Source organism: Populus trichocarpa, chromosome 2, assembly GCF_000002775.5.
Source record: "Populus trichocarpa isolate Nisqually-1 chromosome 2, P.trichocarpa_v4.1, whole genome shotgun sequence".
Lineage (NCBI taxonomy): Eukaryota > Viridiplantae > Streptophyta > Magnoliopsida > Malpighiales > Salicaceae > Populus > Populus trichocarpa.
The window spans coordinates 2618625-2640890 of NC_037286.2; the positions used below are offsets into that span (position 1 = coordinate 2618625).

At 36.4% G+C, this 22266-nt stretch overlaps 4 protein-coding genes across 7 annotated transcripts; 2 read left to right on the forward strand and 2 right to left on the reverse strand.

The window, feature by feature from the left end:
• Positions 1–121: 121 nt before the first annotated feature.
• On the reverse strand, positions 122–7276 carry LOC7471977 (autophagy-related protein 9). 4 transcript variants are annotated; one of them, XM_052450312.1, is made up of 12 exons: positions 6717–7276; positions 6328–6399; positions 4896–5541; positions 4449–4769; positions 4147–4369; positions 3357–3536; positions 3040–3246; positions 1999–2076; positions 1835–1905; positions 1596–1706; positions 704–1308; positions 122–670 (listed from the first exon to the last, which is right to left on the reverse strand). In XM_052450312.1, exons 3-12 carry the CDS (start codon positions 5468–5470, stop codon positions 408–410), a joined length of 2634 nt encoding a protein of 877 aa, XP_052306272.1. In that variant the 5' UTR covers positions 5471–5541; positions 6328–6399; positions 6717–7276; the 3' UTR covers positions 122–407. The 4 variants fall into 4 exon arrangements, with proteins under 4 accessions (XP_052306272.1, XP_002302054.4, XP_024452003.2 ...); XM_002302018.4 differs by having other exon boundaries at positions 122–1308; XM_024596235.2 differs by having other exon boundaries at positions 122–1308; positions 6328–6428; positions 6717–7275.
• A 3138-nt stretch (positions 7277–10414) lies between these two features.
• On the forward strand, positions 10415–14035 carry LOC7471978 (CDT1-like protein a, chloroplastic). Its single transcript, XM_024594767.2, has 7 exons — positions 10415–10852; positions 10940–11059; positions 11142–11379; positions 11910–12533; positions 13219–13420; positions 13506–13596; positions 13769–14035. The coding sequence occupies exons 1-7, from the start codon at positions 10500–10502 to the stop codon at positions 13824–13826; spliced, it is 1686 nt and encodes a 561-aa protein (XP_024450535.1). The 5' UTR covers positions 10415–10499; the 3' UTR covers positions 13827–14035.
• A 361-nt stretch (positions 14036–14396) lies between these two features.
• Positions 14397–16438, reverse strand: LOC18096131 (WAT1-related protein At1g44800). Its single transcript, XM_024594768.2, has 7 exons — positions 16224–16438; positions 16018–16080; positions 15806–15922; positions 15500–15728; positions 15152–15310; positions 14923–15074; positions 14397–14817 (listed from the first exon to the last, which is right to left on the reverse strand). Exons 1-7 carry the CDS (start codon positions 16412–16414, stop codon positions 14637–14639), a joined length of 1092 nt encoding a protein of 363 aa, XP_024450536.1. The 5' UTR covers positions 16415–16438; the 3' UTR covers positions 14397–14636.
• Positions 16439–20042: 3604 nt separating this feature from the next.
• Positions 20043–21746, forward strand: LOC18096132 (2'-deoxymugineic-acid 2'-dioxygenase). Its single transcript, XM_052450819.1, has 3 exons — positions 20043–20738; positions 20855–21186; positions 21365–21746. The coding sequence occupies exons 2-3, from the start codon at positions 21049–21051 to the stop codon at positions 21614–21616; spliced, it is 390 nt and encodes a 129-aa protein (XP_052306779.1). The 5' UTR covers positions 20043–20738; positions 20855–21048; the 3' UTR covers positions 21617–21746.
• The last annotated feature ends 520 nt before the right edge of the window (positions 21747–22266 follow it).

Here is a 22266-nt window from a genome sequence, read left to right on the forward strand (position 1 = left end):
TGTTGGGTTGAGTTGAATAAACTTCCCTTTCGGCTATAATCTTTCAATTTTGAAGTACAGCTAAGACCAGACTACCTGGGACAACTCGAGAACAAAATTCACTCAATCGACGGCAAACAAATGATCAAATGAACTAGTTGATTAGAATAGGATTTGAAATAGATCAATAGATGGGAAATGTTTTTACAGTTCCATAAGGGCTGCAGTGACTTTAGAGCCTGCTACCTTCTAAAATGGGATGGGGCCTACTTGAGAATCTAACCTCGTACTGAACCTTATATACAACAAAGAATACATAGTTTCCTTTTTACACAGAAAAGAAATCACAGTCCATCTTCGGAAACCCATATGCATTCCACAAATCTAAAAACAAGAACCTCTCAAACAAATGGAGAGGTAATTGTTTGTCAAAAGGTTGGGGGATCTCGAAATGCAGGGGGCGTTTCAGGCGGTCTGCTATAAATGTCGTCAAAATGAAGACTCACACTCCTTCCTGCGTCAATGTCATCATCCAAATAAGTAGTCCGGGACAATCCGTTAGAGTTTCTCCAATCCAAGTGTTGCTCTTGCTCCTCCAAGCTTCTTTCTGAGAAATTATCATGATAATTTTCTGAAGCATAGCGGTTGAAATCAGGAGGCTCAAGGAAACTTGCTTGGTGGAAACCAGGAGGCTCGAGGAAACTTGCTTGGTGGAAACCAGGAGGCTCGAGGAAACTTGCTTGGGGCTGTGCATCACGCGGGCCACTTCTAGCCCACCAATGGCTCCTAGTAGGATGTGCAAGGTTGCTGGAGTCATGATGTTGAAGCACACTTTCCTGGAAGAATGGGGCAGACGTAGAAGCCCCCAAATGAGAGACTGATCTGTCCTGGTAATTGTGACCCCATAACTCTTCATCATACCGTGCTTCATTTTGTGTCAAGTTGGATGGCATCCAATAATCTCTTGAATGTTGTTGCTCAGCTGCTTCAAATGGTACTGCTGTGGCATCTCTTGTATTGTCCGTGGAAGTATGAGGTCGAGAAGTATAATAACAATCAAGAAGATATGGGTGATTCCTCTGATCTATATCAAGTAGCCACAAAGAACCCAGCTGAAAGCCGGGAGTATTAAATGGCATTTCCCTTGAAAAAGGGATATTTCTATCACCGGGGCCTCTATAACTGGGGCTCCCTCGCCACATTCTACGAGGAGAGTACACATGTCTAACTCCCTGTCCTTGCAACTTTTGATCCCTAAAAGTTCTAAGATTTAACAGGAACTGCTTTCCGTGAATGTTGGGTTCCCATGAAGGATAGCTACTTTGAAAACTGCAAAATAGACGATGCAAGATGAGAAGCAACCGAAGGGAACAATTAAAACAAAACGAAATTACGAGCAGGCACCTTGCAATGGTTTATTTCATTTTCCAAGATAGAACATAACAGTGGCAAGTACACAAAACAATTATTTATATGTCCAAAATGACTTGTTCTCCTTAAGGAACATATAGAAGACTTCTTTGTGCTTGTAAAGCAAGCACAAGGACAGTAATACAAGGCTTCAAGAGCTTAAATTGAAACGGAAAGAATCTACAGGTACAATTCTACAATAATACCTCAAAAACGATTTCTCCATCTTCCCCTGGCAACTTCTCTGGGAACGAAGCATGTTATACGGAGAGCCATAATTGCTATTTCCATGCTTTTGAAAATTGAAAGTACTAAAACTGTGAAAGATCAATTAGAAGTCAAGATTTGAATGATTTCAATGCAAAGAAACAAAGCTAATAAATGGTTTGGTGTCAAATTTCTCAACATAAACTCGAAATTTTCAAACATAAGAACAAGTGCACACCTGCAAACATGGCCAACACCTTCAACATCCACTGTGAAATCAGCAATGAACTGTAAGATGCCATCCACATGCTGCAAAAAATCACAGCACACCACCTCGAAATTAGCCAATATATGTCATAAAAATAACCAGATACACAGTCTATTGAGAGATGACATGGATACCTTTGGGACAACAAACAAAAGCAGGAATGGAGTGAGGAAAATTGATGCCATCTCCTCAAGTAACATCATTCCAGTATACTGCATCACAAAAAACACATAGAACAGTTAAAATAAGTGACAGGGGAAAAAACACATAGAACAGTTAAAATAAGTGACAGGGGAAAAAACACATAGAACAGTTAAAAGGCGGTAACTCATATCACGGGAGGAAATTTTGCGCAGAGTTCTATTACTATTAATGGATGGCTCCGCTATTTCTTATGGGCTATTTCTTATGGGCACAGGCATCCCAGGTAATTCAGTCTTATGGTTCTTCATTATCTGCGTATGGCCTTTTTTTCCTGGGCACTCACTTTGTATGGGCTTTTAGTTTATTGTTTCTATTCAGCGGTTGTGGTTATTAGCAAGAACTTATTGAATCAATCATTTGGGCTCATAATAAATTAAAAGTTGCTCTTGCTACTCAGCCTAGAGCCTTGAGCATTATACAAGGTCGTGTTGTAGGAGTAACTCATTACCTTCTAGGTGGAATTGCCACAACATGGGCGTTCTTCTTAGCAAAAATTATTGCAGTAAGATAATGGCAAGGAGGATTTGAAAGGCATTATGGCATTAAGATTTCTGAGGTTTAGCTCAAGACCCCGCTACTCGTCGTATTTGGTTTGCTATTGCTCCGCACATGACTTCGAGAGTCATGATGATATTATGGAGGAACATCTTTATTAGAATATTTTGCTTCTCATTTCGGGCAATTAACAATAATTTTTGTGGACTTCTAGAAATCTGTTTCATGCAGCTTGGCAAGGAAATTTTGAAACATGGGTGCAGGACCCTTCGCATGTAAAGACCTATTGCTCATGCAATTTGGGATCCTCATTTTGGTCAACCGGCCATGGAAGCTTTTACTCGAGGGGGTGCTCTTGACCCAGTGAATATCACTTATTTTGGTGTTTTTCAGTGGTGGTACAAGTGATCAAGGGTGGTATAAGTATATTTGGTCAACACTCTTTCATACAAATGCATGAACTTCATCTGCATTACCTGAAATAAGGTTTCAAACTCCATGCGGACCCTCTCAGTATTTTCTTTGCCTCGCCATTTTTTTGGCATGTAGTGTGTGTGTTGGACAACCATAGACATAGCCCCTTCTTGATCAAGGACCAGGAGTTCATCTGTAACAGCAGCCCGGCTGATAGCTGTTATAGTTCCAAAAACAGCAGCATACCAAAACAAGTTGCGCCCAAATATCTGCATTACAATTAAAATTCAATATTATGAAAAATACATATTATCATCCATTATCACTGCCAGTTTTGTATTATCTAATATTTTTATAAGTATTAGTGAGAGTATATTACATGGCCCTCTAGCAAAGATTCCTCCAGAAATGCAATGATGATCAGGATAGCAGCAAAGCCTCCAGAGACAAAAGAGATGAATTTTGCGATGATTGAAATAATAGGTGAGGGGAATTGCTTTAGATATTCTGAAGCATGCATCACACTGCTATTGATCCGATGCTTGAACAAATGGTCAACCTGCAACATAAATATACACCATCTTAATTATAGAAGATGAGTTCAAGGAGGCAGATCTATGTGTGAGAAATAATATAAAAAATTATTACTACCCTCATTCTTTTATTGAAATAAAGCTACAGTAAGGAAATGAACTCTCATCTTACACGAGAAAATGGCATATAGAACATTTTCTTGTGATGAAGCAAATCTCTCAATCTAACATGCCAAAAACACATTAATTTAGACAGGCATAGCCCTCATCCGTACAATAATTAACAACACCCAACAATATCTTGCTTCTGTTCATTAAAATCCCATCAAATAAATCAAGTTCTATTTCATACACATGGGAAAATGGGTTGTCAGAAAAACACATCCTCTTAGGACTATAAGCAATATTAAAAAACCACCAAAATAAGTTCAACATATCAAGAGGCTTTTCTAGTTTATTACAATGATAAGAGGCAAGCATTAAAAATTACAAGAACACATTCAAACTTTCTTACTAAAACACATTCAAACATTGTACTCAAACAGATATCCTTGCCAACATTTCAAACGCAGGCATATCAACTATGAAAAGTTTTGCTTGAACTTAATGTGAGGGAGAGAGATGGTGAGTTCGTACCTCATTGAATTCTCTAAAAGTCCACCTTGACAAATTTGACCATCTTCGAGATGATGCTGTGCTTGGATGATTATAAAATTGTTCAGCATGCCTTAGGAAGAGATACACCAGCATGAATATAACAAGAAATGGTGAAAGGACAACCATTGCAAGACCAACTACCATAAGCCTTTTCTTTAATGCATTAGGATTATAAATGAAGTCCCTCCTAACACAAAAGTTTCTGCAGAAAAAGTACATTCTAATGAGAAAATGCAATATAATCAGCATTCAAACAGGTAATCGTGTGAAATTAAACATACCGATCAAACATGCTCTGTAATATGCACCAATTTAACGTCCACTCGAGGGGTTTTGTCAGTATTAGGTGATGCTGCATTCCATTTGAACCATTCCTGACAGTTGGGCCAGCACCTGGAATCCATGAGGAGATTGGAAAAGCAAGCACTCCTTTGTTGAGCATTCCAATCAAGTAGTTCTCCTTCCGCATCAATCGCATCACCACGTCATGAGCAGTAAGGTCCTTAACCACACACAGTTGTTGTGAGTGTTGCAACTCAACAACCTTTTCAAGAACTGTAGCCCATGGCATGGTTTGAATTTCATTGTCTGTGACATGGAGACTGCAAAAACATAACATCTTTTGCTCTTATTGAAATACAAAAAAAAATTGAAAAACAAGAAAACCTTTGTACTGAAGTAAAAGCAATGCCACCGACAAAATTTTATACAGATAAGATCAGCCACACCTGTTATAATAGAAGTGCCGGATACCAAGAATGTCCTTCAATTGAGCAAAAAACCTTAAGAAACAGAAGATCCAACATATAGAAAATAACCCCAAATAACCAACAATGATAGCTTTTGAAAGCGTTAGAGGGGTTACTGGGTGAGGATGGAGAGCTTCTTTAGCAAGATCACAGGGCTTGATTCCAGATTCTACAGCATTCATCCCACACTTAGCATTACGAAGACCATTCCAATCAACATATAATAAGAAAAATCCCGAGAAACCAATGGTGAAACCCAGGCTAAAAAGCTCAACTATCCACTTTATAATAATACACCAGAGCCCTTTCTCACAATAGTAATTGTAGAGTCTTTCAAAGAAAAGGTCCAAATCAGCAATTGGTTCCACATTCAAGCTCTCGCCATTAAGGAGCCCAGAAGGGCTCTCGCTACCAGGACTTGGTACCCTTCTATAATCTGACAATTCAATCTCTGGTGGAACATCGTCAAGCAAGCTAGTTGTCAAAGATGATTCACCACGCCATTTCCACTTGAATATGCTCAGAGCATTAAACTTTTGCCCACTGAACATCATTCACAAACACTTACTATAGGCAAAAGGATCCAGTCCATTCCCCAAACCACATAAAAGGTTAAGGCAAAGCTCTGAAAAATAAAAATAAAAAGGATCAGACTAGTCATGCCTTCTATAGCAAACTATGTTTAGCTTGCAAAATCCCCTGTTTCCACAATAATCAGCTAACATTAAAAAATTGAGAAACTAAAGAAGTTACATGACAAACTATGCCACTTCTACAGCATTTACAGAACCACAGTATCTTCCACTTCTCATTCATCACATGCCACTTCTACAGCATTTACAGAACCACATTATCTTCCACTTCTCATTCATCACATGCCACTCAGAAATGAAAATAAAATCTTCAGGAAGGAAAGGGGGTGATGGAAGAAATTTTCAGACTTGTTAACCACCAATATTACCAGTGCTCCATATTAATCAGTATGAAGAGAACACGACAAAGAATGTGTCGAAACATAATCAAATTATAGCATCATTCTGGAGGTACTCTTACATTTTGAGTATCCTAAATCTATTAGGAACCACTGAAACAAACACTTTTAATTAATGGGTAAAAGAAAATTTAAAAAATAATAGAACCAGATGTTATTCTTAACATTGTGATCAAATATCTGCCTGTTCATCTACCAAAGTCCTAAAATGCAATCAATTTTTACCCAATCCCGCAATATAAACAAGAACTTTGCTACTCCCTGTATGATCTCTCTCTGTACAGGCATTGTTTTGCTTTTACAGCTACTTAAATTCAAGTGCACTATTCTTGCTATCCCTGCTGCTCCCTTTAATAAATTAATTATAACCTAATCTAAGATCAAATATTTGCAAGAGAGTAAGAATAGTGAATCACTTACCACTTGAAATCAAGCCAAACAATGTAACAGTGAAGGCTATGAGTTGGGTTTTGACGGAGCCTCCGATTCAATCTGTAAACAACAAGTCACGAACTTTTAAACTGAAAACACCACAGAGAGCAAAACCCAGAAAGGAAAAACCAAAATTAATTGGTTAATTCACTGAAAAAGGGAGGTGGGCAAGATTTATTCGATCATATAATCACTATATTGAGTCCAAAACCTAGTTTGCTAAATTTGGACAGCTTAATCCCAATTGCCCATATTGATTAACAAATTAAACAAAGCATTCAAATCAATAAAAAGAAAAGAAATCATGTTGTGCGATGTTATCATCACGTAAAAGTAAGAAAATAATTAATCAGAGATACGACAAGATACGAAATTACCTGGAAACCCGGAAAAGAATAACGATATAACCGAAGGGAAGAAAGAATCAAGAAAAAAGAGTGAGGATTCAGGGGCGCCGACTAAAAGAAACTGCACTGAGATCAGAAACAAGTAGCGGGCTAAGATTATCGTTGGAGAAATTGAGGGCAATGAAATATTTTGTTTTGCCAAGAAGAGAAGATTTCGGAGAAGAAAGAAACGGCAGAAAGAGAGGTAGCTTGGGAGAGGGTTTTGTTTGGGTTGCGTGGAGGAAAGAGGGATTTTTTTTTTCCTCTTCTTTTCTTTCTTGAGGGAATTCAATTGGGGTTTCGTTTTCTTCTAATTTAAATTATTATTATTATTGCTAAGAAGGAGAAGGAGAAGAAGAAGAAGAAGAAGAATTTAAAAAGCTTTTTGGGCTTCTTCTCTCTCTTTCTTTGCCTGTTGTTAAAGGAAGCAGTCACCGTCAAGATAAAAAAAACACCTCCTTCGTGAGTTGAACTGAAGAGGTTGGAGGGGACGACGAGTTTCCAAGGCAGCAACTACTTGCACTTCCCCTTTACTTGTGGACTAGCCGACTAGGGATATTTTAGGCACCACAGAGATGATCTTTATAAAAAATAAAATATTTAAGGGATATTTGAGAACCATACTTGTCTGGCTCAAGAACCGACTCCAAAAAGAAACGTGGGTGTTGAGTTATTAGGTTGATTTATAGGGGTAATTAGGTCAACACCAATATTTCTTAACCCTGCAATGTGTGGCCAGCTCACAGAATTTTTTTTAGATTAATATTGTTGATCGAATGAACTTAATTTAAGTGTATCTTAATTAATTTTACAAATAATTAATAATTATATAAATTTTCAGTAATTCTAAAATTTATAAGAGTAAATTTAAAATTTATATTGTAAATAAGATTAGAAAGATAATTAATATATATATATATATATAATAGCCCACGTATTAACATGTTTAAAACTCGTTCCTGAATAAAAATACATGTCATAAAAATATTGTTTTTATTTTTTCTAGTAAAAATAATTTTCAAATCGATATGCTAAGAATTTGGCATCACCGGATGTCGGCACGTTTACCACTTCGCAAGATGTTCAAGGAAGTCACGCATTTAAACTTTAATGTTTGAATTCAATACGTTACAATAATAATTATAACAGGCGTGTTAATCCCATATGTTCATTTATTTGTTTGGTATTATATTGTAGTGTATTTTTAAAAATATTTTTATTTAAAATATATTAAAAATATTTTTTAGGACACTACTTAAGTGACACCTAACATAAGTCGGCTCTAGATATATCTCTATCTTGTGAAAAAATAATTAATATAACTAAGTGTGATTTTACGTTATAAAAAAATAATTTTTCTATTATGCTAGAAGAGAGAATAATTAAGTGGTAAGAAGATTAAAAAAAAATTAAAAGATCATTGATAAAAAAAATAGAAAAAAAGTGAAAAAAATCTAGAAAAATATTGAACAAAATATATAATGTGTGAGTTTTTCACCTAGCATTGCACACAATTTACCCTGGATTGCTACAATAAAAATATTATTTTACTTTCGGGTGAAAAAAATGGTGGTCTTGGGGATAATTTTATCATTTTCAATAACTCATTGATTATTAATAAATTATTTGGGGGTATTTGAGTATTTTTTTAATTTTTTGCATGGTAAAATTATGCCTTTACCCTCGAAATCAACAAATTTAAGAGATGTTGACCAAGGTTTTTTCCGTCTTCTCACATACTTAAAAACAACAAAGGTACTTATTTGCTCCAAATGTAAGAGAAAAAAAAAGAGTTGTGGACAAAGGGTTTTCTGGTTTCTTCCTTCTCATGATACAATAAAAATATGTATTTGCTCTAGGAGAAGATAAAAAAAATAAGATGTGTATTTAGGGTTTTTTTTGCCATTTCACACGGGTTTATTTATAATTCTCAAGGTTATGAGGGGTGTTTTAGTATTTTTATGTTGAATTTTTAATTTTTAATTTTAAAAAGTTGTTGATGTATGCTTAGTATGTACCAGTACGTGAATGACATCCGCACTTTTTGGATGGCGTGTGCATCGCCACCCTGTGGTCAAACCTGGCCTTTAGCCTTGTCCTTAAAAGTGCCGCCGTGTTCTCTTCTTCATGATGTGACATGTAACCGTGAGTGATTGTCGGTTTGTCACCGATGATCATTTTTTTTCTTTCCTTTTCTTTTCTCCCTCATCCAAAGAAAATGCACGTTTGTCCTATTTTCTTTTTATTTTTCAATTTCAATCATTGTAATTTTTATTACTTATTTTCATCACTGGCCCTCCTATAAAAGTTTTTGATGTTTTCAATTTAGTCATTAAATTATAATTTGTCATGTATTATTTTTTTCCAATTTAATCACTGTTTTTTTTATTTCTGGTTTTTTTTTATTGGCTTTTTTATTCAAGTTTGATTGGTCTTCAATTTCATCATCTAATCAAAGTTTCTGTTGTTTTATTTTTTTCAATTTAGTCCTCGTTCTGTTGATTTTTTTTTCCTTTTATTAATGTTTTTTTTTCAACTTGACCATCCAATTTAATTTTTTTATGCCCTTTAATTTATTTTTTTTATTTTTATTTTTTACCTTCATTCTTTTAATTATAATTTTTGTGTCATTTTTTCTAGCTTCATCCTCTAGCCTTTTATTTATTCTTGATCGAGCTTCATGGTTTTTTTTTTATCGTGTTTCTGATATAATGACACGGGTCATGAGTATTAAGAGTTTAATATAGTTAGAGATCCTTTCTTTCCTCGTTTTATTTTATGATTTTATTATTCTATATAAGTTTTTTTAAAAAAATTAATTTTGCAGTTGTCTTTAATTTATTTTCTATAAACTTATCCCGATTTCATGACTTAGACCACGAGTTTTGCAGGCTTTTTTTGGACATATTATTTTTTTAAAATATTTTGTTTTGTATTTATTTTTTGAACAATTTTTGTTTTATTTTATACATATAAGATTTATTTCATAAAAAAATAGTTATTTAAAAATAATTTTTATATTATGCTCGACCTTATATTTTTTTCATTTTATTTTATTTACTCAATTTCATATATGTTTCTTCTATGATCTCTTATTGTTTTTAATAATAAACTCAATTGATATAAATATGTAAATGTTTTAGTTTGCGAGATCAAATATATCGATCTATGTTTATTTCTTATTTTTTTTAGTTTATCTTTTAGTTATTGATAATTAATTTTTATATTTATATAGATGATTATCAATTTATTTAATTAGATATATGAATAAGTTTTTTAATTTATATTTTTAATTTTTTTATATAAAAAATATAAAAAAATATTTTATATATTCAATTACTTTTTTTAAAAAAATTGACCACTCATAACACAATACCCGTTACTCCCATGAAAATACAACGCAAGACGGCGAGAGGACTGGACCCTCGACAACGTTGATCCATCGTGTCAATCGAAGGAGAGAGCAAGATTACACGTGTAACTTAAATGTTTGATCACGACTGTCCTAATGAAGGGTGCTTTCGTCTTTCACCGTCCCCAGTCCAAGGGACTCGTCGTTCCCACTACCACACCAAACGGCATGTAGCTAGACAAGAAAGAAAAATCGCGGGAGGCAACGGACCAACTTGGCGCGAATATGACGTGGCAAAGCTCCACCTCAGCAACTCCCGCCAAAAAAAACCCCTAATTACCAAGAACCAGCCCTCCTCCGCCTCTTCCAAACCAGCAAATCTCCTTTTGATCTCAAAATCAACAAGAAGAAGCACAGAAGCAATGAACTCCTCCTCCCTACACTCTCCAATCCCTTCTTCGAAATCTAAAAGACCCAAACCAGATTCTGAATCAACTGCTGCAACCCCAAAATCTAAACCTTCTTCAAACCCAACCATCGCCACTCAAACCCCAACTCAGCCATCCCAAGTCCCTCCCCGCCTCCGCAGCCGCCGCGTCGCTCTCTCCCTAAAAGAAGTCCGTCAGATCGCCTCTCAAGACCTTGGAACCAGCCAATCCAAGTCCGCCCGAAGACAGATCGCGTCTTGGCCTGAAGATTCCACCACCACCACCAGTAAACTACACAAGCCCAGGAAGAATCAGACTCGTAACGGGCTCACTAAAATCCCCGATAAGTAAGTACTCGGGGTCAATTTTTTTATGAATTTCTTTTACAAAATCTCAGTGATTTATGCTAATTTATATGTCTTGATTTTGAAAAGGTATGAAATGCTGGGTGAGCTTTTTGATAACTTGGATAGCTCGATACGGTTGCTGCGTATGAAGGGCTCAATGTCTACTTTCTCTAATATTTCTCCCAAAATCGAGTCTTTAACTGACAGGTACTGCTGATCATTGTACTGTTTTGAATTTTTCATTTGATTTTAAAATTATATTGTTTTAATTTTAATTGTGTTTTTGTAGGAGGTTTACGCATAAGCATTTGGCTCAATTGAAATATATTATGCCGGAGGCAATTGAGATAAAGCGGGTGCTTCGGTTTAACGAGCAAACCAGTTGTATGAAGCCGGAACTTCATGTTACTGTCAATGCTGATGCAATTGAATGTGATGATGGAAAGTTGAAATCTGAAAGTAAGAACATATATTTACGCAAGGTTTTTCGCTCGAGGCTTGCAGATTTTTACAGAGACCATCCTCAGGTACTGTGCTTCTGTTTATGTTATTAGTGCTTAAAATGGATGCTATCAATTATCTATACATTGGTTTGAATTTAAGATTAATGTATTTATGATTATGTTGTTATAAAGTATGATTTTGCAGTTTGGGAAGCGGCATTTGATTAGGTTCTGTTATTCCTGTATGCTCAACCATTGCAATATAGTGTGATTAAATGTACTAAGGAAACCACAGATTAGAATTTTAGTGACAACCTTTATTATTTGACACTAGCTAAGAGTTGCTTTGAGTTTGATGAAAATGAATTTGTAGGTTACTTTTTTGCTTCTTTACAAAACACTTATTTGATTCAATGTGCTTCTGTTTCTAAATTCTTCTTAAAGGGTGTTTGGTAGTGGTTATTTTTTAAATTGCTTTTCTCCTTTGAAAATCAGCATATCAATGATAAAAAACATATTATAAGAAAAAAAACTCAAATTTTTAGGAAACTTGCTTTCAACCGCGTTCCCAAACAGGGTCTAAATGTGTTAGTAATACGTTGCAATGGCTTCAGGGTGATGACATTCCAGAGGAAATGCTCCCGGAGCCTTTCAATCGCCTGTCATTGCTGAAAGAAACCACAGCAGTTGAAGAAGAGCAACCAATAGTGGCATCTCTTTTACCCCAAAGTTTCCAGAGGCGCTTCTCCCAGAAAGGTACAAAAGTTGAAGCAGAAAACGCCCTCCAAAAACCAGTTTCCTCAGCTTTCGAGCCATGCCCCAACAAAATCTCCTTAAATGAGGAAATTAGTTGTTCTGCTCCATCCCCAGCCGAAGTGTCTTTGAAACCAACCTGTGACCAAAATTTTTCATCTGCAACTCCAAGCAAAGAGAAAGATTCCATGAATGAAGTATTTGACTCTCCCATAAAGATGGCTAGTGTCCAGTCAACTCCTGCAAAACTTGCTTCAACTCCAGCTACATTGATATCTACCACACCTGCTTTGCATCCACATAAAAGATGTATGAGCTCATGTGATGATGATTCTTTCAGCTCACCAGACAAGCTTGTCAGGCGTCCGCCCAGCAGGTCACTGATATTTGAAACTCCGGTGAAGCATGCTAAGGATGAACAAAAAGAGGATGTATCAGATGATGATAATATCTTGAAAATTCTTCCCGAGAGTCTTCTGCAATCGGTAGGCTCATCCTTAATTCTCATTTACTTTCACTTTGTTGGTCTGTGAATGTTACAAGTCATTGATACATCTTAACTGTTATCTTTGATTGATTGTATAAATTAGTTCTGCTATTCAAATTGATCTCTTCTGTTTCTGTTTTCTTGGACTCAATACTTGTGCCTTCAATTCATTTATAAAATGTTATACTTAGTTATGTGGCATTTTATCACCTCTTGCACCACCAGGGTGGCATACACCTGTCACAACATAGTAGTGTCCTGCATGAGCAATATGCTTTTATAAGATTTCTCAAGCTTCAAAAATTGAACATGGAAAACTTCATCAGACAAAATATGATGTATTAAAAATTGTCCCCTTTCAATCATCATGTTATCTTAACACAAAGGGCGGCTGAAGATGTCACATCAGGTGGCTTAGTCTTGGTGATTTTTTGCTTTTGTCATGCCATTGTCAGCTCAGTTCTATAATGACCTTTTTGGCATCTAATTGTACTATCCAAATGACCAGGGAATCTAATACTGGGAGAATACAATATGTTGGAAATAAATAAAACAGGCAGGTAGCATAACAACTAACAACCAGTAACTTCATTTATCCAAAAACAAAGCCATGATAGCAGATCTGCGTTTCAATTGAGATATATAATGCTGTGATTGGTTTGTAATCATTTTTCCTTCTGCAGATACGAGAGAAAGAGCAGAAGGCTAAAGAAGAGCGAGATCCTGCAATCTCACAAGCAAAGAGGCGGAGACAAATGATTGCCTGTCTTCCTAAGCTCTTCAACAAGATTCATTTCTTGTTTCAGTCAATAAAACAATCAGTTCTCACAAAAGAAGAGCTTATACACAAGATAATTGCAAGCCACTCTGATATTGCTGACAGAAGTAAGCAAGTGGTTTCCTGTCAAAAACCATCACATATATTTCAGAACTCTATGTTAAGCTAAATCATTCTGACTTTTGTTTGCAGGAGAAGTTGAAGAGCAGCTAAACTTGTTGCTTGAACTCGTTCCTGAATGGATTTCTGAGAAGTTGGCATCTAGTGGGGACTTGCTCTTTCGGTAAGCCCTCATGAACAGCTTATGCTTTCTCTGTTTTGAGAAATTTCCAATGGCAGTTGAAATTTCATTGAAATTCAATTATTGGTTTTTAAAGAAAATGAGCATGATAAAACATTGTTAAAACTGAAGCTTTTCAAGCTGCTAATGTCGCAATCTAATCTTATGTTTGCAGCATCAACAAACTGTATAGTCCAGAAACTGTACGTGCACAACTTGAAGAAGCCAACTGAGAAAGAGAATGCTAATTCTTTTGAAATTATAGTTAGGAACTTATCGAGTGCGCTGTGTAAATTCTACCTCTTTTGTTGGCTATTCCTGGATGTCTTAATTTATGATACGCTAGCCAATTTTTGTAAAGAAGTGCAGGTATTTTAGATGTCCGTGAATGATTAATTTCCTGACCAAATAGCAAGATAATGAAAAGCCCCTTTTTTTGCAACTGCAATGTTCTCTCTACTAGCTGCAAGTGTAATATACCTTTTGCAGCTCATCTATTTAACAAAGTACTACGGAGACGACTTCAGTGACAATTGTAGAACTCCATTGCAGTAAGGAACTGCAGAAGTTAACCGATTAAGAACAGATGGAGAATTTGGCATCTACCAAGGATTTGCTTTTCTAGCTGTTTGGGGATATCAAAGCTCACTTGGAAATATTGAAAAACTTGTTAGCTAATTGCTGCAGAAAATGATTACAATGAATAACCTGTATGTTCAGGATTGTATGCATGTTAAAATTGCTTCAGAATCCAGACTGTAATATCAGGTGGTGAGTCCATATATGGAAGCTATGTGAGAAAATTAGGTCAAAACAGTTTGTAGTTTAACCAAACGTTTATTATGCTTGCTCCATAAAGTTAAAAGCAGGGTAAGACTCCTTTAGTTATTTTTTGCCCCCTTGCTTCCTTTACAAAAGCAATACGAAACTAATTCTTCACAAGCGCTTAATATATGAGCTTTGATTTAGTTGCTATGCCATTCATTTCCAATATCATGATCTGAGAAATGTAGGATGCATTGGTGCCGGTCCCACTTCTTGATTTATTTCTCAAGTCCTGTTTCATTGTCTCTTCCTGCTGAACTTTCCACTGCTAAGTGGCTTAACTTTTCCTCGTCATTAGTGGAAAGAGATTGTTTTTGGGACTTGTTTCGATCTCCATCCTTTTCTTTTCCCCACAGCAGCATGTAAAGTCCGATAATAACAACAGCTCCTCCCAATATGCTGATTTAGTCAGATAAATTAGGAACAATATCCACCCTTGCTTTTTGTCGTTCTTTTTTGGGTTATATTACTGACTAATAACTGCGAAATGAAATTTCATTTTACCTGCCTGCGTGCAACTCTTCACCAAAAAGAAAGTAAGCCAGGATGGCGACCATTACAGTTGCAAGGGGACTAAACATGGTCACAAAGACTGGCCCTTTTTGTTCTGTGCACCATAGTTGAATGGAGACTGTCAAGCCACAACTAATGACTCCCTGCAATTGATTGTCAATAATATGATTTCTGACAAACCAGTTTAATTTTCTGTAGCGCTGTTCATGGATGTACTTACAGCATATATAATGGACCAGAATACGATGCTGGATCCGATGGACCATGCTGCTGGTTTATGTTGCATGAACACAGTGAAGACAGCTGATTGTGCTGCCGCGAAGCCGTTTATCCATGCAGACAGTGATAATTGTGCAGGATACCTTTTCAACGTGTATGCCTACAAGGTACACAATCTCTGATCTTATTAAAGAAAACCTATAAAGCAGGTGAAAATTCAGCATCCATTTACATGCACATGCACTGATAGATTCTAGCATCTCTGAAGGCAAAGATACTTTAGCGTAGAGAATCAGCCTCATGTTAAAAGGTAAGTCCAAAGGAAATATCAGGTTGGGGAATTCTATACCTGCATGATGAACCAGAGAGACCATGTTATGCAACTCACAACGAGCAGAATAGTTCCCTTCACCCAGTTCTGTTGAGAAGCATTACTTTTGATATGGATTGGAGCACCCTGCAAGCTTTGCACCTCAGGTCCTTTGTATAAAGTGATGGTCAAGACCCCAGCCAGTGATAATAAGGTTCCGACAATTTTAGCTATTCCACGAGGGTTCCTTAAATTGACAATCTCCAACCTACATGAAATAGATGCAGTCTTAGTCTCAAAATTAAAACAAAGAAGATTTCTGTTCTTCAGGTTTTGAAGTCCCACCTGAGCATAATTGCAATTATAAAAGTCATGGAGGGAACGGTATTGGTCATTGATGTAATGTAGGTAGGAGAAGTGTATCTCAAGCTTGCAAAGTAAATGTTAACAGTTAAGCTGGCCCTGGCTTTCATCAAAAGAGAAAACTGGTGAGTTTTCTATTCTCAAAAAACAATTGTTTTTACTCTATGTTGAAGCATAAGGATTGTCCTACACACCCTAGAAGAGAAAGCACAAATATCTCCAGAAACAACACAAGTGTTAGCTTTGGCCTCACTTTTCTGCAAGCAAAAAAGAAAATAATATCAGGCAAAATGCGTTTGGTAGCATAATTTCATACAATAGATCAGTTGGTATCCACTGTATAGCTAATAGCTTTGCAATACATTTTTTTGGTGAATGTTTACACATGTGTATAATGTACCTCTCAAGAAAATATGCAAGCGGAAACATCACTAAGCCGCCTACAATATATCGATAAGTAACAAAGACATGAGGGCTCATCCCATGACTGAAGGCAGCTTCTGCAAGAAAGTAGAGAAACGAATAGCCAATTTGGACCAAAATCATGAGAAGATGTGGGATAAATCTCGAGTAAGCATATAAAATTGCCATAGCTCTTGAGTATAGAACCACATATTTTGCCTTGTTTCCTTGTTTATATTTGTAGCACAAAATGCATCTATACTCGTGTATGTGAATGGAATAATACCGCTTTTGCTTGCACATTTTTTAAGAATTATTTACTTTATGAAATTCCAACACTGAAAACTGACAACAATGAAGTGGGATTGAGAAAATAAGATAATATCCTTGTTCTGCGTTTAAGACACGAATTAATTATTCTACAGGTGCTCGTTACAGTAATAACAAGTGGGTCCTGAAATTTCTGAGTCCGAAGCTACATGTGCTCAATGAATTCGTCAATGAAAGCAGCTTCTCATTTCTGATGTGGACAAACATGAACTTCCTATGTACCAGAGCCAGCTATCTTTGGTTACTTTCAGAATAGTTCGAATTAATCTTTTTAGATCAGATTCTAAGCTCAGAATTGAACAGATTAAGCTAACGTGCATTCAATTCCTAATTTTTTTCACAAGACACATGTGGATGCTCTTGAAAGGTAACAATCTAATTAAAGATGTGCTTTGCACTTTTTGAGATAGACATAGAATATGCTTGAGCCTGAAATAAACTTGTATAGCATATCAGCAAGTTGGAGGTATGTTTGGCACATATCAGCAAGTCGAGACACCTCCAAATATTCCTTTGTTTCTTGTTTTTTGGATATTTATTTTTTGATTAGTTCTTCTGAACTTTCCTTGCTGTAATGAAGACTTGTTAGAGAAAAGGCTTGATAAATGCATGGTATCGTTTTGTTTTTTTTGTGGGATTAAAACTAAATCCATGCTTGAAATCCAAGTCCTGGTATGTGTATAGCTGCGGTCAATTTGTTTTGCTCTTGAAACACTATCAGAAAATAATAGAAATGGCCTGTCAAGTAAACAGATACCAACAGATCATAGAATAAAGAAGAGCAAACAACTAGGATTCTCAAGTTAGCTTTAAAGAAGAGCTGACAACTAGGAGTCTAAAATTAGCTTTTCTGATTTAATTTTGTTGGCCTATGAACATCTTTTGTCAATTGAAAATGGTCTGAATATGTTTGCATCGACAACTTCTTGTAGCAGCCGTCTCCTTAATTTTGTCAACTTCTCTCTGGCCTACTAAAGACCTAAGTTACCATCCCCGCCCTTCTTCCTTATGACTCTTAGCGTGAAGGAGTATGGCTAATAGACAATGGTAATAATTAGTTATAGCCCTTTTGTGCTGAAGTGTGTACTGAATTCTATCAGATTGCAGGAGATGAGTGCTTGTAGTGAAAAATAAAAGGCTGTCTAGGGCGTAATTCATATGGCGAGCCGGTGTGTTAGTACAAGGGTGATATGGACATCCTTACAATGCTACCCACCTATCACTCTCACCTGTTAATTGTTTAAAATGAGTATTACAATGAAGCTTTACAACTTCAAGGAAGAATCCGATTAATGCTTGGGGGTTTTCTCCCCTATAAATCTACAAGAACCAGATACCAAAGATACCACTGCAAAGAACAGAAAGATAGTAAAAGTGAGATTAGTGAGAGCAGGGATGAGGCAGAGAGAAGCATTAAACTTTAGAACACCTCAACACCCTTCTTTGGGTTCCAAAAACTGGGATGGTGCTTCTCCTTTGTTAGCAAGGAACATACCGAAGGAATCACTTGAGCAAAAATACTTCAGGATCGACAGCATTCGCACTCGTGACGAGATCTTTCCGGCTAATGACGACTTCAATTACTTGCCTCAGACTTACACTCCTAAGTATGAAGTCCCCCAAACACCAAGTCGCAGACATAAGGGAATTCTGTTGAAGTTTTTGTTTCCTGAGGAGGAGAATATTATTACCTTGGGTTCAAATTCAAATTCAAAGAGAAAGAGATGGTTTCCTAGATGGGATCCTAAAAATAGATGGCCTCAAGGTTGGTGTTAAGTTAATCTTATGATTTGTGATGCTGGCAGTGACTGCATGATGGTAAACAACATGCTGATCATTTCATTATAGAGGAAGATTCAGTCTTAAAGGTACAGAGATAATTGGTCCAGTCAGTTAGTGATGAACGATGGGGGCACATCTTAAGAACAGTTACAAAATTTCAGATACACCCAACTGGAAGCTTTTAGCCTTTTCTCTTCTGGTGTTGAAATGTGTACGGATGACTTCTTGTTTCACAATGTTTGCGTCAATACTAAATTCATATCTTGCTTTGTAGTTGTTGTTGTGGATGCCATGTGAAATGTGGTAAAGCAATATATTTTGCTCAGTGACAGCCAAAGGGTTTTGCTGGTTCGCTTGTAAGCAAACCAAGAACTTCTCATCAAAATACAAAAATCCAACTTAATTCTCCCATATGTTTTTGAATTATTTCAGATTTTTCTCCCCAAGTCGTAACAATTTACTCATGGCTAAGATTCTCCACATCTCGCATCAGATTATAGACCTGCAAATTTCTTTTCAAGTCTAGAAATAATGGAGACAAGGGGGGAAAAGACAACATGCTACTGAATGGTGGCAAATGAATGGTAATTGAAAGAGGAAACTCGTAGGCCATGCACAAAGCAATGTGATGCCCAAAGTACAAGTAATTAAAACTACGACAAGGTATCCTCCATGCCAGCCTTTCCACAGTCAATCAAGCTATGTACGATAGTTATATGCTCATAGATAATACCGTCGTGAACAAAGAGAGGATCTCATCCGGCTATTTATGGCCTACTGAGTGAGTCAGGTTCTGCTCTGCTATATTCCCGTTGTCTTTTAGCTTAAAAATAAACGTAAAGGTTTAACCAAAATGCATATAGGTTTGCAAAAATGACAGCTTTGCTGGAATTTTGCATTACTAGGCAGTAAAACACAAGTTGGAAGATGTTCCATGACTGTTCTTATCTTTCGAATCCTACACCTAACTCTTGAAAGTGACTTGGCCGAGAATTACAGAACAAATTAATGTACAAAACACTATTAGCCACTATGTGAACAGTACTGTTGAGATAGGTTCAAAATTTAAATATTCAGCAGCCTATAATTTTACCTAATAATTTCTCATTGAATGAATATTTCAATGTAGGTTAGCTTGCTCTTATAAGGTAATGTTTGATACTGTGATATTGATTGCTTTTAAAATTGTTTTTTCTCGGAAATATATTAAAATAATATATATTTTTTTTAAATTTATTTTTAATATTAGCATATCAATACAATTTAAGAATATAAAAAAATATTTTAAATTTTTATCAAATAATGTTTATTCCGTGTTCTAAATTAATGCATTTGGCATTGTTATTTATGTTGTGCTTAATACTATAAGATTTGGATTACAATACAAACTTTAATGGGGAATCCTAAATACATGCTAAGATCAGTAGCCTCTTCACTAGATGTACCGAATACAGGTTGAGCTTTTTGAGTCAACTGCCGAGGATAAGGGCAGCTTCCTCTCCCAGGACATTAGTTGTGCCTATAATATATGTTCGATTGCATGGTTTTCTATGCATTAAAGTTTAAGATCCTAATACCGTAAGCCTATGTGGCATCAAATTGTATGTATATTATATAGAGTAGCACCGACAGGCGATCAGTACAGCATTAATTGTCAACAGCTGATTACGTTTTGTTTAGGAAGTGGTTGGCTTTGAGGTTTGCATTTTGTTTTTTTGACCTTCCTATTTCATTATGCTGGACTAGTTTGAGGAAATGGAGAAGCTCACTTCAGGTTGGTGAGACAGCATTAAATCTGTTCCCGAGTCTAATATTTTGCCACCGGAATCATACCTGGCAATGGTGTGGTTCCTTGATGTGACACCATTCCGTTAATCGATCTTGGAGGAGATCTTCTCACTAATTGTGATCGATTTAAAGTCATTCATCAAATCGTGAAGGCTAGTCAAGAACATGGATTCTTTCAGGTTTTGATCTTTACTCCTTTCCTTTTTTCTTTGCTTCACCTGAATTACATGTTTAGAACTTTACATGCACCAAGATTACAAGAACAGTTTCTTAATTTGAGTCCATGATAAAACAGAAAATCCTAATAGTACATATAGTTTTTCTGACAAATGATATACTTTCGAACTAAAAAAATGAAAATACGGTTGATTAATCATGGGATCTCGGAGAAGATAATGCATGATGTCTCAGAGGTGGTGAATGAGTTCTTTCAACTGCCTGCCAACGAAAAAGAAAGGTTCTGCTCTAATGACCCGAAACAAAGTTGCAGACTATCCACAAGCATCGACTATTTTCAGGAAAAGATACAATACTGGAGAGACAACTTGCGACACCAATGCCATCCTCTTGAGGAACACTTTCAGTGTTGGGCTGAAAAACCTTCGCAATAGCGGTAAGCATATAATTCTGTTCTTCCTAGGCCTTCGTTGTAAGCAAGAGTTTAAGGCGATTGCAATTGTCTTTCAAATCATCCTCCTCTTTCATCTTTTTGACCCTCCAATCATGCAGAGAAGTGGCTGGGACGTATTCGGTCGAGGTTAGGAAACTGAGCTTGTTGCTATTGGATCTAATCTGCGAAGGGTTAGGACTTGAAAGTAGATATTTTAATGGGAATGGCCTAAGCCAAGTCCAATTGATGAGCATTAATCACTATCCACCATCCTCAGATCCGAGTTTAACCTTGGGATTGCCTAAACATAGTGATGTTAAGTGTTAACCTCTTTACCATTTTGCTCCAAGCTGGAGAAGTGCCAGGGCTTCAAGTCCTCGAGGACGGAAAATGGCTTGCTGTTGATCCTCTTCCTACTGCATTTGTCATCACCATTGGCTATGTGTTTCAGGTACGGACATCCCCATTTCTGCTCTTTGCCAAAGCTTATTGCTTTTAGCTTCCATCAGAAAAGTATGTGGTATCCAGCATAAAACACCATGTATCACTAATCCGTATACAAATTAACTGATTTGTACACGAACCCTTAATTCAAATCTAAAATCAAGAATTTTCCGTTTTTAATGCAGGTTATAAGTAATGGGAAGCTGAAGAGTGTCGATCAAAGGGTGGTCACGAATTCAAAGGTTGCACGAACAACGGTTGGCATCTGCATCTTTCCTTCTTCTGATAGCCGTATCGAACCCGCAAAAGATCTGGTTGACAAGTGCCATCCTCCACTCTATAAAAGTTTCATATGCAAAGATTTTAGTGACACATATATCTCTGAGATCATCAATGGAATAACAACTGAGCGTTATAAACTCCATCTTTCTGAATAATTCACCTGGACAGGTTGATCCCAACTTTCTGAAGCAATATAAGCTTAAATTGCAAGACTCCTGTTGCTCTTGCTATACTTTCACTTTCAAAATTGAATGACAATGATGTTTATCAATTGGATGAAATTTAATGAACTTCCTTTTGCTTAAATGAATTGTCTTGTTAATTTGTATTTGTCTAATTCATATATAGAAAAAGGAATTACATGAATTTTTTTTTCCCTAGAAACAACAGGTTGCAATGGGCTTAAATGCATTAATTTGCCCAGATCGGAGTTTGACCTTGGGATTACCTAACCATAGTGATGTGATCCTCTCGACCATTTTGCTCCAAGGAGAGATTCTTCCTATTGCATTTGTAATCAACATTGCCCATATGTTGCAGGTACGTACGTACATTCCCATTTGTTTTTCTCTCTTTTCTTTCCTCTTTGTCAAAGATAATGAGTTGCAGCCCACTCTAGAACAGGTCGGAACTCTCTAGCCTCCCATCACTTATAATCTGCATTAACAATGGCAAAATTCATCTTCTTTATGTTAGATTTTGTGGACTAGTCACTGGTGTTTTATGCTGGCTATATAGTTCAACTGATGATCACCAATTCAAAGGTTGCAAGAACAGAAGTTGGCAGCTTTATCCATCCTTCCTT

What these genes read in the sequence shown, in the direction of transcription:
- LOC7471977 (XM_024596236.2), bottom strand. Translation starts at nt 5,470, where the DNA reads ATGATGTTCAGTGGGCAAAAGTTTAATGCTCTGAGCATATTCAAGTGG. An exon ending in TTACAGAGCATGTTTGATCG is followed by an intron (nt 4,370 to 4,448) that starts GTATGTTTAATT and finishes CTTTTTCTGCAG; the next exon opens with AAACTTTTGTGTTAGGAGGG. An exon ending in AATCTTTGCTAGAGGGCCAT is followed by an intron (nt 3,247 to 3,356) that starts GTAATATACTCT and finishes ATTGTAATGCAG; the next exon opens with ATATTTGGGCGCAACTTGTT.
- LOC7471978 (XM_024594767.2), top strand. Translation starts at nt 10,500, where the DNA reads ATGAACTCCTCCTCCCTACACTCTCCAATCCCTTCTTCGAAATCTAAA. An exon ending in TTTACAGAGACCATCCTCAG is followed by an intron (nt 11,380 to 11,909) that starts GTACTGTGCTTC and finishes CAATGGCTTCAG; the next exon opens with GGTGATGACATTCCAGAGGA. An exon ending in CCGAGAGTCTTCTGCAATCG is followed by an intron (nt 12,534 to 13,218) that starts GTAGGCTCATCC and finishes TTCCTTCTGCAG; the next exon opens with ATACGAGAGAAAGAGCAGAA.
- LOC18096131 (XM_024594768.2), bottom strand. Translation starts at nt 16,414, where the DNA reads ATGGCAATTTTATATGCTTACTCGAGATTTATCCCACATCTTCTCATG. An exon ending in TTTGTGCTTTCTCTTCTAGG is followed by an intron (nt 15,923 to 16,017) that starts GTGTGTAGGACA and finishes GATGAAAGCCAG; the next exon opens with GGCCAGCTTAACTGTTAACA. An exon ending in ATAATTGCAATTATGCTCAG is followed by an intron (nt 15,729 to 15,805) that starts GTGGGACTTCAA and finishes TATTTCATGTAG; the next exon opens with GTTGGAGATTGTCAATTTAA.
- LOC18096132 (XM_052450819.1), top strand. Translation starts at nt 21,049, where the DNA reads ATGTTAAGTGTTAACCTCTTTACCATTTTGCTCCAAGCTGGAGAAGTG. An exon ending in CCATTGGCTATGTGTTTCAG is followed by an intron (nt 21,187 to 21,364) that starts GTACGGACATCC and finishes TTTTTAATGCAG; the next exon opens with GTTATAAGTAATGGGAAGCT.